Source organism: Camelus bactrianus, chromosome 11 (genome assembly GCF_048773025.1).
Source record: "Camelus bactrianus isolate YW-2024 breed Bactrian camel chromosome 11, ASM4877302v1, whole genome shotgun sequence".
Classification (NCBI taxonomy): Eukaryota; Metazoa; Chordata; class Mammalia; order Artiodactyla; family Camelidae; genus Camelus; species Camelus bactrianus.
The window spans coordinates 80428970-80445417 of record NC_133549.1 but is presented as its reverse complement, the minus strand read 5'-3'; the positions used below and the strand labels follow the sequence as shown (position 1 = coordinate 80445417).

Here is a 16448-nt window from a genome sequence, read left to right as displayed (position 1 = left end):
GAAGGCTAGGATGGAGGAAACGCTGTGCACCTGGTCTCAAACTTTCCTGTGACCAGAAAGCCAGTCTTTGGGGACGGGTGGAATAGAGGGGTGGGGACCAAGTGGCATGGGGACCAAAAGGTGGATGGATGACAGAAATGGAGGGGGCTGTGGAGAGGGGCGAACTGTTCTTTGTTCAACTCTGAGATGCAGTACTGGTTTTTTTGTTTGTTTTTTTTTCTGTTTTTAATAAGAGTTACGTTGTTTAAATTGTGTACACTGTGCTTTTTTGATTAGAAATTTTGTTGATATTTTAATTATTTTGTTCTGTTAAATTTTTCTTTTCAATTCTGTTTTTATTCTCCCGCTAGGTCTTATTTTGCCGACTCACAGATGAGCAACATAAAGTCTACCAAAGTTTCATCGATTCCAAAGAAGTTTACAGAATTCTCAATGGAGAGTTGCAGGTCAGCTGAAGAATGGAAGCTGGAGAAATGACTTGTGGTCCAAGGGAAGTGAGGGGTGGGTAGGGGAGGAAACAAGCCCTAGTCATGGATTCGCTGTTATTACCCTCTTGAAAACACCTGGGTGTGAACCTTCCCTCTATCTGAAGCCCTTCCAGGAGTGTGAGGACCCACAGTTTCATTTGAGCACGCTCCCTTTTTATCTGTACCGCAGCAGTGTTAGGCTTGAACCCAGCACCGTGTGGTCTAGTGGGAGAACGCAATGGACAGCAGGATCGGCGTGGGGAGTCCGACAGGGACTGCTGATCCTGTCCAGAGTGTAGGGGGCAGCCCCCGACTGCTGGGGTTAGCAGGTGCACAGAGGAAGAACTATTATTACACGTTTCTGTTTAATAAGTAGTAACATTTTAGTTACGGGCTATACTCAGCCATAGCTGTGAGTAAATGTCTGTTCATTAAGCACGTGCAGTAAGTTCATGTAAACACTTGAGCTTCTTTGTGCTTCAGTACCTTAAAGTGTGAACTGTACTTTATGTGACATGCAAGGCTCCCTTAGTCCTTGGTCCGTCCTTGTCGGGAGTGTAGCTGAGTAGCAGGGATGCTCTGAAATGCACTCTGCTGCTTTTTTACGTGGAGGCAGAGGGAGATGAATGTGGGTGGCGAGGCTGCCTGTGTTCTGCAGCATCACCTGATTTTTCTTCCAGATTACGTCATTTCTGTTCTTTTAACCATCTCTCACAATTTATTTCATCTAGCATGGAGACTTTTAAGTCATTCACATTTATTCCTCTCTCCTGTATCTCCCCTTAACTTATCTTCATGTGCCTCCAAGTTGTGAAGCCTCAGGTGGCCTATCACAAGCCACACGTGTAATTGTGAATGTTCTAGTCATCACAGTAGAAAAGATAAAAAGAAAAAAAAAAGAAAAAAAGAAAAACAGGTGAACTCAATTTTGGTAATATATTTTATTTAACCTGATATGTCTAAAGTATAATTTTAATATATAATTAAAATTTTAAAATTACAGAGATATTTTATTCTTTTTTATACTGTCTTCAAAATTGGGCATTTTACATTGGGAGCACCTCTCATTTGGAACTAGCCACGCTTCCTGTCTTGGCAGCCACGTGTGGCCGGCGCCTGCCGTCCTGGGCAGCACAGATCTGGAGGGGGCAGGCGAGCGCTGGCACTGTTGCTGCTTTGTTCAGATCTTTCATTGCTTATTTAACTGTTCACTAGTTTAAAACTACCGTACTCTGATTTTTGGCTTGCTTTATGATTTACCTTTTTCCCGTTTGAGCTTCTATACTGGTGAGTGTGATCTGAGTCACATGCAGAAAGCTGTGAAAGATGCCCTCTTGCTGGGACGGGCGGGCGGGCGGGCGGGCTGTCAGTCTGGGTCTCCTCTCCTGCTGCGTGAACCATCCTGCATATCCTTCCCATCCATGTATTTCCTGTGCATTTTCCCATCCGTGTATGTTTCCTGATACACTAATGTAAAGGTAAATGGAACTTCAACCCCTGACTCATATATTAAGCTATGGAACTTTCACTGAGGTCCTTAGGAGTGCAGTATTTAAATGCATTCGCTAAGTTACATGACAGATTTCTCCAAGTATTAGACGGGCATGACATTTTTTATTTATATTTGAGAGATGAGTCAGTTTTTTATATACTGTGAACTGCGTACCTTTTTTCTTAGAGGGAAAATAAGTTGTTAGCCATTGAATATGACGGTGGTAGACATGTTTGGTCCGACGGGGTTTTTTTTGTCTTAGAGAACTTACCCTATCAGGAAAAAAGAGGATGTGTAAGGTTGGTTTCTTCCAGCTCCTAACATGCTGTGATTTGGGAGGAAACTAAGAAGCTGATGAAGAATTACTTTTTAATCTGTGTTGCATTTCAAACAGCCTCCTTCCTTTCCTTCCCGAGTGAATGTTATTTTACATGGAGTAATCTGAGTGCACGTAATTCTTTTATACCATAGATTTTCTCTGGACTTGTGGCCCTAAGAAAAATCTGCAACCACCCTGACCTCTTTTCTGGAGGCCCCAAGAATGTGAAAGGTGTTCCAGATGAGGACCTGGAGGAAGATCAGTTTGGCTACTGGAAACGTTCTGGGAAAATGATAGTTGTTGAGTCCTTGCTGAAAATATGGCACAAGCAGGGCCAGCGAGTATTGCTCTTTTCTCAGTCAAGACAGGTGCGTGTACAAACTTCATGTGGAACCATGCCAATTCTTTGTACTTACAACCATTAATTCAAAAAATGCGATTTAATCTAAAATAACGATTCCAAAGGCAAAGCCACCCACTGGTACTGAGGTGGCAGCCTGCACATCTCTTTGGGGATTGGATCTTTCTCTAGAATTTGTGCCCAGAAGTTGGCTTTTTTAAAAAGGCTTATTTACCATGTGATTCTGGGGCGCTGATGAGTTTGGGTCTGGACTCAGATAAATGCCCTGCTGTTTACAAAACTTGCAGGAATGAACAGTATGGAAATACCAAAAATTCTTTTGTAGTGGTTATATTTATCTGCCTTGAACCAAGAAACCCCTTTTAATTCCAGCCTATTGGGGAGGGTGTGAGTGTTCACACACAGGTGGAGAACTCACTGCAGGTGTGCATTTGATTTTGAAGCTCTTATCCCCCACCGCCTCTCCCATACAGATGCTGGACATACTTGAAGTATTCCTTAGAGCCCGAAAGTATTCCTACCTCAAGATGGATGGTACCACTGCGATAGCTTCAAGGCAGCCACTGATTGCAAGATACAACGAGGTAACAAGTGAACGTAGCGGTAAAGTCACATAGCGCCCCCAGGTGCGGACGGCGAGGGAGGAGAGGGCTGCGCCCACAGCACCTACATCTGGGATTGGGCAGTGGGTGCTTTTAACTCGGTGCACTTCTGGATTATTTGGGGTGTGTATGTGCTTAAACAAAGAATGTGTATTCCTTCTTGAAAACCCAGCTTTTAAATATTGCTAATATGATGGATATTAAAAGTGGGAGCTGCGAGGTGGGATCTTGACTGACCAGAGGTCTCTAGGGCATAGCCCTTTGCTCATATTGGGACCCAGTGTCCATGTGTAGAGTGTGGCAGGGCAGCGGGGAGGAGCTGTGACTGGTGTCAGATGTGCATACTGAGTGTTGTGCATCTTACCTCTAGGACACGTCCGTATTTGTGTTTCTCCTGACCACTCGGGTGGGTGGCCTAGGAGTCAACCTGACGGGGGCAAACAGAGTCATCATCTATGATCCTGACTGGAACCCAAGTACAGACACGCAGGTCTGTTTATTTATTTATGTATTTAAAGGAGTGTGTCAGTGGCATACCGTGTCACTCAGCAGTGTCCTTTGGTGCCATGCTGGCTGGCCTCAGTGTCTAGCTCACATCTTGGCTGTGCCTTGTCTTCAGCTTAGAGGGGACACCCTGAAGTGTCACAGACAGGAAGGGTCTTCCCAGTTTGTCCATAGCGCCCACACTAGACCTGGATAAAGAGAGAATGTGGGTGGGGACGGACGCACCTTGTGTTTCAGGTAGAGCCGGCCCGGTCAGTCTCTGCCACCTGCCTGTTTATCTCCTCAGTAAGCCTTAGGTCTTTCTAGCCTCATTAGCCACACTTCTAACTTCGGGAGTGGAGGGAAGCCACCAGCTGTTAGTCAGCGCTTGTCGCAGAGAAGGGCCCTCGTTGAGACGTGTCTCTCTGCCGCAGGCCCGGGAGCGCGCGTGGAGGATTGGCCAGAAGAAGCAGGTGACGGTGTACAGGCTGCTGACCGCGGGCACCATCGAGGAAAAGATTTACCACCGGTCAGTGCGCACGGCCGCTCCCCACCCCGGGGCCGCTCCCCTGGCCGCGTGTGTGCGGGACGCCCCCAGCGTCTGCTGCAGGGGAGTTTTAAACTAGTCCTCTAAGATGTCTTTCCATCTTAGAGCAGTAGTTGCTATAATTTACACGATATGTGTGTGTGTGTGTTTATTTTGTTTTGTTTTTTGTATTTTTTTCATTAAAATAAGCTTAGATGGCTTATTGTGTGTTTTTTTAAAAACGTGTTTGAACCTGATTGTTTTTCTATCTTATTAAACCTATATGTGTAAACTTTCTGTTAACTGTTGTTTGAGAGAAATGTTCCTGCCTACTGCCGTGCGCCGTCTTCTTTCACAGAAGTGTGAAGAGGTGACCGAGGTGAAGTTCGCACTCACTGCGGCTTACACCCCCCCCACGCGGTGTGATCAGGGCGGGGCTGGCGGGCTTTGGCGCCGATGCCGCTTAGAGGTTGACCAGGACACCTGCTTCTGGCTCCATCTCACTGCACAGGGACCGGGGGGTTCGGCAGGGAAACTTCCCTGGTAGCGTAGGGATAGTGCCACCTTCTCCCCAGCCCCTGCAGGGAGGCCCCCCGCTTCCCACCGTGCGCAGGGCCACTCCCGGTTCGTGTTCTTCAGGCGCCTTGTCATGAGAGGCCTGGAGCCGAGTTGAGTCCTGTGAGGGAGAGCTTCCTCTCAGATGCACACTTCAGCCTGAAGAGTAATCACCTGGGAGAAGGCAGGACTCCTTTGTGGGTGTATCTGGGCCAGAGTGACGGTGGTGTGGAGCTTCGGCGTGGAGTGTGGACCAGCAGGTGGAAGCTGGGTGAGAAGGGCCCAGGTGAAAACTTGGCAAAGCCCATCAGACAGTTTCCTGATTCCCGTCACAGAAGGATCCTGAGTAGGACAGGGCAGGGGGAGCCTGGGGGCAGGAGGCAGGGAGGCCGACCCCCTCCAGCTCAGAGAGGCGGCGTCAAAGGATGAACGCGTGTGAAAAGGTGTTTCTTGAAATGTGATGAATCTTGGAAGTTGAAAAATCTCACTGGGTGTAAATAATAATAAGGCGTTATTTCTAATTTAAATTCTGTAAAACATAGGAGACCACCTGATGTTTTATGTTCTTCCTGAATTGTAATTTTCTGAGGCTAAAAGTTTGGGGGATTATTTAGATATTTGTACAGCTACAGTTAATTATGTCTCTTATATTGTTTTATAATTAGAATTTTGAGGTACAGCTAAACATTGTTTCATACTGGTTTAATTTTTATCTTTTTAGACAAATCTTCAAGCAGTTTTTGACAAATCGAGTCCTAAAAGACCCAAAGCAAAGACGGTTTTTCAAGTCCAATGACCTTTATGAGCTGTTTACTCTGACTAGTCCCGATACATCCCAGAGCACTGAAACGAGCGCTATATTTGCAGGTATTACAGAAAATAATTTAACTTCGAGTAATGAATGACGTGAGAGTTACGCAGCGTAACATCCGCATGGTTTCCCCCTTCACAGGAACTGGTTCAGATGTTCAGACACCCAAACGCCATTTGAAAAGAAAATTTCCACCGGCCTTTGGAACAGACCCTAACGTCCCGATGGGCAAAACGTTTCCTGATTCTAACACATCTGCAAATGATGCCGCGTCCTCTGAAGAGAAATCTGCAGCTCCAGGCGCTGAAGCGAATGCAGTCATTTCTAATCAAGGTGGTCCTCCGAGTGATGGCCCCGAGACACCTCGCAGTCCCGCCGGCGGGGAGAGGCTTGGAGAAGAGCTGGATGTGGCGTCCAGACCACAGGAGTCAGCAGGGACGAGTGGAAATGGGGAAGGTTCAGATTCTCCAAGAGTCAGCAAAGCATGCAGGGCGCCTGGTGAGGACAGCATCGATGAGAGGGAGGGTCTTTCTGATAAAAGAGAAAGCTGCCAGGCTCCGACAGAACCTCTTTGGGAGAATGAGCAAACAGAAAATAATTTTCACAAGCACAAGTCAAAAACGAAGCATCGTGTGGCAGAAGAAGAGACCCTGGAGAAACATCCGAGGCCGAAGCAAAAGCCTAAGAACTCCAGACGTGGCAGAGATGCCAAGTTCGAGGGAACCCGAATCCCACACCTTGTGAAGAAGAGGCAGTACCAGAGGCAAGACGCTGAAAACGAGAGTGAGACCCAGGAACCCAGCAGTGACGATTATGTTCTGGAAAAGCTTTTCAAAAAATCAGGTACTCCTCTTGCTGAGTTTGCCACAGGTGTGCTAGGAAGAAGATCACGTGTGGGTGCAGAATGGGGCTCTCAACTCAAAAAGGATTTCTTCTTCTAAAACCCAGATTTGAAACATATTGACATTTTTGAAAATTATATTCACCTGTCTTTCCTGAACACCTAGGGGTCTTTGAACCTTGGGAGAACAAAAGTGCTTGACTTACTAAGCACATCCAGGAGGGTTGCAGGGCTTAAAATAGATTTGTACCATCGGAACATTCGTAGGAGATGTCTCTGCATGCTGTGTTTATCTGATTTTCCAACCACAGGAGATTAGAGTGACAGATCCTGGGGGAGAGAGTCAGGGGCATGGCCAGAGGCAGGCACCCTGGGAGTAGGAAAGCTGACGGCTAATATCTAGGGAGAGAAATTAGAGATGCAGACTCCACAGTTGCTCAGGGCCCTGGGGACAGGTGGTCCTGGGGAGCTTAGTCATCCCTGAGACTGTCATCTCGTTCAGGCCTCACCAGTCACCGTCTTCCCAGTGTGACGGCCTCAAGTCACCAGAGATCGCTGAGTGGGCCTCTGTTCAGGAATGCAGGTTTATGTACGTGTGGCATCTCCATTGCTAACTATTTTTTCTGCAGTTCCTGGTCTGTTTCCTAAGAAGTGAGCTATTTTGTCTCATTTTCAAATTCCTTTACATGGAGGCACAGAAATCACTCTTGTAACAATTTTTTAAAAAATTGGCTTCTGTTTCACGATACTTTCCCCCTTGTCATTTCTAATTTTGTATATTTTTCTCCCTTTTTCCTTGATCAGGTTAAGCTAGTAGTTTATTTTGTGATCCCCTCCCCCCCCCCAGTAAACCAGGATTTTGATTTATTAGTTAGATCCGTGGTTGTTCTCTGTGTCATTAATTTTTGCTTTTATCTTCATTACTATCTTCCTTGTTGCTTTCGTTTTTGTTGTTGTGTTTTGCTGAGCTTTTTGGTCTTAATTTTTATAAAACTATTTCATTTGGAACTTAGTTCATTTATTTTTATTCTTTCCTTTTTATTGCTGTTAAGTATTTAAGGTTCTGAATTTTCCACTGATAAATGCTTCAGATTCTTCTGATATGTAGTGTTTTCGTGATCATTACTTTTTAGAAATTCTCTAATTTGGGTTCATATTCTTATATTTTTCCCCCTTCAATAAAGAATGTATTAGTAGAAGGTTTTATTATTGTCCAGATAGCAGGGAGGAGGCGGTGTTGCAGTGCGGTAATGAAAATGTTATGCTTCAGTTATTACATAGCGGGGACAGTCGATGGTCCCTCCTGCGTCCAGCAGGGATGCTGGTGAGGCGCTGCAGCATCTGAAGGTTCTGAGGTCCCGGAGGTCCCAGGGAAATAGCAGCCAAAAACATCCACTAGTTTGTCTCCACCGGCGGTGCCCCAGACTGTACAGAAGAAGCACTTGATGGTGTACGAAATACCAAAATAACACGTTCGCTGTCTCTCTTGCTCTCGCAGTCGGCGTGCACAGTGTCATGAAGCATGATGCCATCATGGACGGAGCCAATCCGGACTACGTGCTGGTGGAGGCGGAGGCCAACCGCGTGGCCCAGGATGCCCTCAAAGCGCTGAGGCTCTCCCGGCAGCGGTGTCTGGGAGCGGCGTCCGGTGTTCCCACTTGGACCGGCCAAAGGGGCGTGGCCGGTGCACCAGCAGGAAGAAAGTAAGAGGTTGCGGCCCCGCCATGCTTGCCCAGGCTGGGAATGAGGTCAGGGCAGGTGGACACCTCCTCCTGTTCATCTGCCGGGGTAGAACATCTCTCAGGGAGGGACTGGGTCAGCCCGATTTGCGTGGCGTGGGGAAGTGCACTTACACTCTTACCATCTTGGCTTTCAGTTCCTCCTTTCCGAAGCTGGTTTTTCAGGGAAGGGAGAAATGATCTGTTTGGCTGAAGAGATATCATTAAAAATAGTAAGAGATACTGAATGAGGATTAAACTTTAATATGATGAGTCACGTTTCAGCAACCAGTAATTCCTGTGCCGTTCAGTGCGCTCTTTCAGAGTGGTTTTCCTGCCTAGAACTTGTGGGTGGTTTCCATCATGTGTTGACCAAGGATCTTAGTGGTCCTTACTTGAGAAGCAGTAGTGGCTTCCCGGGGGAAACAGGCGTCTAGGGGACAGAGCAGAAGCGTCACGCACGGCTGTGAAAGAGTAACCGTGCAGAGGGGAATTCGTCCACGAAGCTTTTCGTGGTGGACAGGGCATTCTCATCTCTAAGTCACGAAGTAAACATTTTATCCTCTGTGATTCTTTTCCTCATTTAGGAGCCGATTTGGTCAGAAAAGGAATTCCAGCTTCTCTGTGCAGCAGCCTCCTTCAGCATCTCCGAAGGAGAAATGCCAGGTAACATGATGGCCTGTCTGCTTTCCCCTTGTGAGACTTCATTGAACCGCCATGAGAAGTTCCCCCAATCCCGCAGGTGAAGCAAAGCGCTGGCATAATGACATCTGGTGTTTGTCTTGTGTGCTCTGATTCATGGAGCACTTTCATTTGAACTTGAAAGGGCCAGCCAACCTCCTAGAAAAGACAAAGTCTTTAACCCAAGATCTACAGTAGGATCTCTCTTTTGCCCTCCAAAAGTTGATACAAGGATAGGTGATGTGTGAGTTGCTGCGCATACAGCCAGCCCCACCCGCAGGTGAAGTCCTAGCTCCAAAGGATCAAGGTTGAAAAAACTGCCTTGAGTGGTTTTTCTTTTTTTTTTTAGTTAAAAATTTTGTATTGATAATACATAATCACAAAGTGTATGTGTCCTAAGTGTGCAGTTTGCTGAATTTTCACAAACTAAGAACTTCCAGTCTATTATAATTTCACTGTTTACATTTTTTTTTGATTGGCAGATACTAACTACTATGAATATAATAGATAAACAAGTTTCTACTGTATCACACAGGGAACTTTATTTAATATCTTGTAGTAACCGATAATGAAAAAGAATCTGAAAAGGAGCACATGTTCGTACGTGTACGACTGAAACATGATGCTGGGCACCAGAAACTGCCGTGGGTGTCGTTTGTAATCTACTGGCTGCCGGGGCTGTGTGCTGGTCTCCCCCTGCCCTGTAAGCCCCGAGTGTTCACCTTGAGTGCTTCCCTGAGAGTAAATACTAGACCTTACTCTTCTCATTTAATAGTCTGTTTTTTTTTTTTCCAGTTAAGGGTCATGTTAATTATAAAATTTGAGAACTCCCAAGTTCAGATTCCCGTCTGAGATGAACGCGAGCACACTCAGGAACAGAGAGCCTGCTGTGACTTCCCACGTTCCGTTCTTTAGCAGTCGGAATGTGAAGGGAAGTCAGAGCTGTGTGGCTGTTCTAAGGAAACTCACATGAGGTGTCAAGTAGTAAAAAAAAAGATTTAAAAGTGAAGGGAAGGGGGAGGGTATAGCTCAAGTGGCAGAGTGCATGCTTAGCATGCAGGAGGTCCTAGGTTCAATCCCTGGTACCTCCAGTAAAAATAATAATAACTAAATAAACAAACCTAATTACCTCCCCTTTCCAAAAAAAAAAAAAAAAAAATAGAGCAGGGTTCAGCAAATATTAAAAAATAAAAAAAGTGAAGGGAAAGAAGTGCAGCTACAACAGTGTTCCTTAGCCCCCAGGGCCCAGGTCTGGGAAAATGTGGGCGGAAGAACCGGAAAAGCCCACAGAACCCGTGCCCCCGGCAGGCATTTTCCTAGACTAGAAGCCTTCTCGGGAAGCCCGGCGTCCACCCACCCAGCCCTCCCTCTGGTCTCACCACTCAGGGTGGTGATGAAACAAATAGTGTAGTTTTGGGGTTTTCTGTTTTCCTTAGGAAGTGTTCTCTAGGAGCGGGTAGATTTAGACCTTTGTGTTAGACGGGGTCTTGTTCTTTCCCCATCAGCCGCAGCGCCCGGGGCACGGGTGTCACTTTATGACCCTCGGAGCCTTTGGGGAAATAAATGGGAGCAGAGGCTGGACATTAAATATCTCCATGCATTGGTCTTCTTCCTCCAGGATGGCATGATGAAAAAAGATGGAAAAAACCATGTTTCTGAGCATTTTAGTGGAAAAATGGAAGATGCAGAGTCTTCATCCGGGGCCCTGACTTCATCCTCACTGTTGGCTAAAATGAGAGCTCGAAATCACCTGATTTTGCCAGAGCGCTTAGAAAGTGAAGGTGTGCCCCTTCCAGAGGCTGCCGCCCCGCCGCCCTCCAGCGCAGAACACGATGACCTGCTGGTAGAAATGAGAAACTTCATTGCCTTTCAGGCCCAAGTCGATGGCCAGGCCAGCACTCGGGAGATACTGCAGGAGTTCGAATCCAAATTATCAGCGTCACAGTCTTGTGTCTTTCGAGAACTGTTGAGAAATCTGTGCACTTTTCATAGAACTCCGGGTGGCGAAGGAATTTGGAAACTCAAGCCAGAATACTGTTGATCAACATTACTTTCTGAACTTTTGATTGACTTTTTCTAGTGAAAATTTCTGATTATTAATCTCATGATTAATAATCATATGTTTTGTCAATGGAAGTTAGCTGCATTTGATGCTTACTTTGAATGATAGCTACCTCACAATTAAAACTTTAAGGAAGAAGAAATTCTTCTCTGAAACTTTAAAGTTTTAAAAATACCTGGGTTGATTTTTTTTTTCCCCCAAAATGAATTACAAAATCAGGGACCTAACTGTTAATTCTTGGAACAGATTTGTTCTTTAACCGCGAAGATGCTGTCAGGGAACACACTACTACTCATTTAGAAGCTTATACACCAGAACCCTCAAGAATTTTTATCGGTGCTAAACATGTCTTGTATTTGGTTAGACATGTTCAATAAATCGGTTCATCAGTATTTGATAACACATTGTTTTTGGTACCTAGCTTTTAAATGTTAAAATTTATCATTTGCCACCCAAAAAGAGATTAGGTTTGTTACCTTTTGAATCATATTAGTTGCCTTTAAATGACCTTCCTTTTAACGTACTGTTAAATTAGAAGGTATTTTTACTAGTAAAGCATGAAATAGCTTGGTAATAAATGATGAGACGTGCATTTGCAGAAAGTTGTAGTTTCCTCAGTTTACAATAGCTTTTTTTTAAGCAAAGGGCAGGAACCTTTTTCTCCCCCACAGTGACTGTTGGTTTTAGGAAAATGAAATGTGTTATCTTAAAAAAAAAAATTTCAAGCAGAACCAAAAGTAAGTAGAAATAAGCCCCCCAACACACACACATGCCCACAACTGTCGCTCGAGACCACACCCAGATATACCGTCATTACCACCATTACCATGAAGCACCATTCCAGCCCCTCTCCCTGCTTGCACGCTGTGCAGGGAACTTTGAACATTTTCATTTCATTTTAGTCCTTGTTTGCCTTTCGAAGGATTCTGATCACTTTCCATCGGGCATCACTGTCCTCCTGCTCAGCCGTCTTCCTGTCTCTTTTCCGTTTGCACTCACCATGACTTTCCTGTCTCAGAGGTTTGGTTTCAGCTGCGTCTGTCCTGTGTCTGAGAGTCCGGGGATGCTGTTGTTTTCATCCTTAGTCTGTTTTCTTGGGCTTGTGTTTCTTTCCTGCTCATTGGCGTTTTATCATCTCAGCGCTGAAGTCTTGTTTTCTTAAAGTCATTGGATTCCCAAAGTGTCTCCCGGAGCTGTCAGCAGTGCATTTGGTTTGTTTCTTGGATTTGTTTCCTCTGGCCTGTTCTCTTCCCTCTTTCTGATTTTTCTGTGTTAGGCCTGCCTTGCTCCCATGCCATTTGTTTACATCTTGCTCGTGCTGTTAAGTGGGCAGCTGGGTCCAGATCTCCTGTATGCTTTTTCCTGCCACCCAGAGAGAAAGGGTGTGGGCTTGGGGGTCAGGGAGAGCCTCTGCTGTCAGCGTGCAGCCTTTGGACGGAGGACTTGGGTTTTACTTTTCTGTTCCGAGACTTTGTTGAATAGCTTGGCCATGAGTCCCTCCCCTTAGACAGGAGATGTTACAGACTCATAATTCCCACCAGGATTTTCTGCTGCTTTTTTTGGATTCTGGCTTGTTCATTTTATTCTGTTTTTAGAGTGATTCGTCATTCAAGGAGCAAGATTCTATTACTTTCCTCATTCTGCCATCGTTATCTAGAAATAATAGAAAAGACCTTTGAACAGGTCAGTACCTCCTCAACTTGACCACTTGGCCCAGAAGGGAGTCAAAACTCGTATCTTTTTTGGGAGGGGGAGCTCTTTTTTTATTTTTACTTTTGTAATCATTAGCCTATAAGAAAATTGCATCCCTCTTGTTCTCAGGCTGAGGTCCTGATGCAGTTTCCAAGTGTGAAGTCCTTGGGCATGAAAGCTCTATTGTCTGAAATCTAGACTTTACTGAGCTAGGGAAGTTGTAATCTTCACATCAAATAGAAAATAAGGTCAAAAGTTACAATGCATTCAAGGCAAGGTGGTTCTCGCTCTGCCACCAGCATGCTGTGACCTTGGGTAGGCACTGCCTCGCCTGTGTCTCAGTGCTGGTGTCTGTAAACATTGTCTGGCCTCTGGGTGGAGAGACTTAGAGGAACATGCTCTCAGTGTAATGGTTTTAACAACGCAGAGTAACTTACTCATTTAGATAGAACCTAACTTTGAGAACTTTAAAAGCTTTGTACAATGTAGGTAGATTTAATGTATTTAACATGTTATGTTGGTATCAAGCTACAATAAAGGATTTAACAATTTTATGAAATTTTTAAAATTCCTGAGTTAATACATGAATACACTATCACTGTTGTAAATAAAATTCCAAGCAATACTCTGCCTCCCCACCTCTCTTGTTCCTGTTCCAGAGATAAGTACTGTATTCGGTGTGTATTTTTCTGGGCTATTTTCAATGCATTTGCAAGTACACGTGGCAGAGACTGCTGCTGGAATGTCTGTTTCCCCTTCTTCCTTTACACTGGTAAGAGTCCTGAATTTCACCTGGACACGTGGCTGCTCAGCTAAAGACTCTACTTCCCAGCCTCCCTTATAGTTAACTGTGGCCACATGGCCAGGCAATGGGATGCAAAAAGAATGTCTAAATTGGCCCTTAAATAAGGAGTTGGGTGTAGCTGCCTCTCCCTACTCCCCCTTTTGCTGGCAGAGAGACCGGTGGGAGCTTCAGCAGTGACATGAGGTGGACAGAAGTCATGTGGTGAGGACGGAGAGGTTGGCCCCTTCCTGTCTTAAACTGCTTTCCTTTCACCTGTTACTGAAGAGCTAAATAAATTCCTGACTTGTTTAAACCACTGTCTTTCGGAGTCTCTTTTGTTACAGCAGCTGGTTTTGTTTTACGTATGTGATTTACATAAATGGGATGATTATCATCCTTATTATTTTGCAACTAACTTTTCATGTAATGTTTTATGCAAGACATCTTTTCATTCCTGTAAAGTATAACTCCATCTTCAGTGGAACTGCTGGACTTGAAATTATGTAGATTTTTTATTTTAACAGACATAGTGAAACTGCTTCCTTCAGTTCACACTCCCTAAGCGGACTCCGTCTCCACACTCTTGCCAACAGTAGGCAGTATCAGGCTCTGGTGATTTCTTTTCCCCCTCTCCTAACCAATACTGTGGTTGAAAACAACGTTGTTTTAATTTGAATTTCCCTGATTATTTATAAAACCAAACATCTCTGTGTTTTTTTGGCCATTTGTAGATCCTCTGTTACAGGTTACCTGTTCATGTCATATTTGCTTACTTTTAAATTGGTTATTTTCTCTCTTAGGGTTACCCCCTGCCTTCCGAACAAAAAAGAAAAGGCAGTTGTTCCTAGTATCGCTGAATAGTTCAGTCTTTTCTCCACCCGTTTGGATTGCCAAGTTATCACACGCTAACTTGTCTGTTTCTGGATGATGGACCAAGATTCTATTCTGCCGACCGCATGCGTCACTGTCATTGACTTTGTAGTATGTTTTGCTATCTGTAGGCAAGTTCCCCTGCCTTTCCCCCCACCTTCTTCATGCCTTATTCTCGTGCATTTTCTGTTTCCAGAAATTAATTAAATTAAATTAAGTTCCGCTAAAATTGTGTTGCCCCTTTGATTGGGATTGCGTTAGTTTATACATTAATTTGAGGGTAATAGACTTCTTTTAATTAATGTGGTTTTCCCCATTATCTTGTTAGGCCACATCTTATTAGATTCTTATTTTATATTCTTAGATTGGAATTTTAATAACTTTCTTCATGAGCGTTGTGCACATTTCCTGTTAGGTTTATTCCCAGCGATTTTATACATTTTTGGTTTTGTTGTGGACCTTACTTTTACATGAAAATGAGAATCAGAACATAGAACTTTGTTTATGATGTTGTTCTTCATACAGTAGATTTTAATTTAAATGTAGTCAGATTCAGTCTTTTCATGTTTTGTTTTATTTCCTTACTGAAGAACCCTCTTCTAACCAAGTCATGATAAAATTCTGCTAAGTTCTTTTGTAAACTCCGTACGGATAGTTAACTTTTTCTAGCCTCTTTAAAAAAAAATATTGCATCCTTTCCCTCTTGATTGGTAAGCCTTCCTGTATCATTATATCCAATTTCCATGTAATTATAGGGATGTTTCTGGGCTCTGTACTGTGTTAAATTGGTCCACTTAACTTTGCCAATAACCCACTGTTGTAATCATTGTAGCTTTAAATTGGCAATCATGTATATTAGAATGATTCCTCTCATCTTCCCAAAATGCCTTAGTTATTGAATTTTATTCCATGTAAGTTATGGGATCAGCTTGTCACATTTGGATTTTGTTGTTTTTGAAACGGTAATGACTGATTGTACGGGTTAGTTGGGGAGGATCGTTTATGATACTCAGTTTCTCATCTATGAACAGGGCACATCACCCCATTTATAATACGCATTTATTATAAAGACATAATTCCATGTGTCTTTCACTTCTATTTTATAAGATCATGCACATCTTACATTTATTCCCAGTTATCCTACAGTTTTGGTTGCTATAGTAAGTGACAGTTCTTTTAAAATCACATTTTCTAGTTTATAGGAGTACCGTTGGAATTTACACATTAGTCTTGTATTTAGCAACCTTGCTGGACTTTTGTATCAATTCCAATAAGTATAAAATTGCCCTTATGTAACAATCATGTCGGCTGCAAATAATGACAATTGTATTTTCTCCATTCCAATACTTACACTTTATATAGTTCCAATATGATAATGAATGTAAATGACAGTTGGCTTCTTTGCCTTACTCCTGACACTGAAGATAAACGTCTAAAGTTTTACTATTATATACGCAGTTGCTGTTGTCTCCTGGCAGATGACCTTTATCAGGTTAAGGAAGTGCTCTTCCCAGTCCTGAATCCAGTGCTGAGTTTTATTCAGTGCTTTTCCTGCATCTATTGATTTAATTGTGTAGTTTTTCTCCTTTAATCTCTCTCTCAGTGTTATAAAGTTCACAATTAAGTTTTCCAACATTAAAACATCTTTTAGACTTCCACTTCCAGAATGGCTGGATAAAGGACCCTGCAGATGTGCAGTCAGGAAAATAGCTAAAAACTGGACAAAATTCTAGAAGACAAACCACCCTCCCCACTCCTGAAAATTTAATATTTCTGGATAGTCCTAAGGACCTACTGTAAATGAAGAGATAGTCAAAAAAGTCTACTAAGTCTGCGTAAGAACAGCAAAAATTTGGGACTCCTGAGCCACAACGTATTCCTCCCCTTCTTCCTCCCCATCTCAGTGGGATGACAGACTCCCATTATCCAGGTGGGATTAGCCAAGGAAACGGGGCTTCTTCCCTCAATTCCCAATCAAAGGATACGGTATCTCACTGGGAAGGGTGTGCTGCCAGCATTTCTCATCCTCTCCAGCTCCAAGTTGTAGGGACTAAGTTCAAGGAGTTAGAAAGTATAGGAAGTAACAAAGTTGGGCTCAGCAGTAGGCTTGAACTGGCAGAAGACAGATTCAGCCAATCTGCAGATAGATGGATAGAGATCATGCTATCCAAAGAGGAAAAAAGA

The 16448-nt window shown here is 43.9% G+C and overlaps 1 protein-coding gene across 2 annotated transcripts in view; it reads left to right on the top strand.

The window, feature by feature from the left end:
* Positions 1–13707, top strand: part of ERCC6 (ERCC excision repair 6, chromatin remodeling factor) — a 70202-nt gene extending 56495 nt beyond the window's left edge. For both annotated transcript variants that reach the window (XM_074374377.1, XM_074374376.1), the window contains 10 exons: positions 351–446; positions 2431–2646; positions 3113–3223; positions 3612–3731; positions 4159–4253; positions 5527–5672; positions 5758–6459; positions 7956–8160; positions 8763–8841; positions 10475–13707. In XM_074374377.1, coding sequence (XP_074230478.1) covers positions 351–446; positions 2431–2646; positions 3113–3223; positions 3612–3731; positions 4159–4253; positions 5527–5672; positions 5758–6459; positions 7956–8160; positions 8763–8841; positions 10475–10897 — 2193 coding nt within the window. In that variant the 3' untranslated portion in view covers positions 10898–13707. The remainder of the gene's footprint in view (positions 1–350; positions 447–2430; positions 2647–3112; positions 3224–3611; positions 3732–4158; positions 4254–5526; positions 5673–5757; positions 6460–7955; positions 8161–8762; positions 8842–10474) is intronic.
* Positions 13708–16448: the final 2741 nt, after the last annotated feature.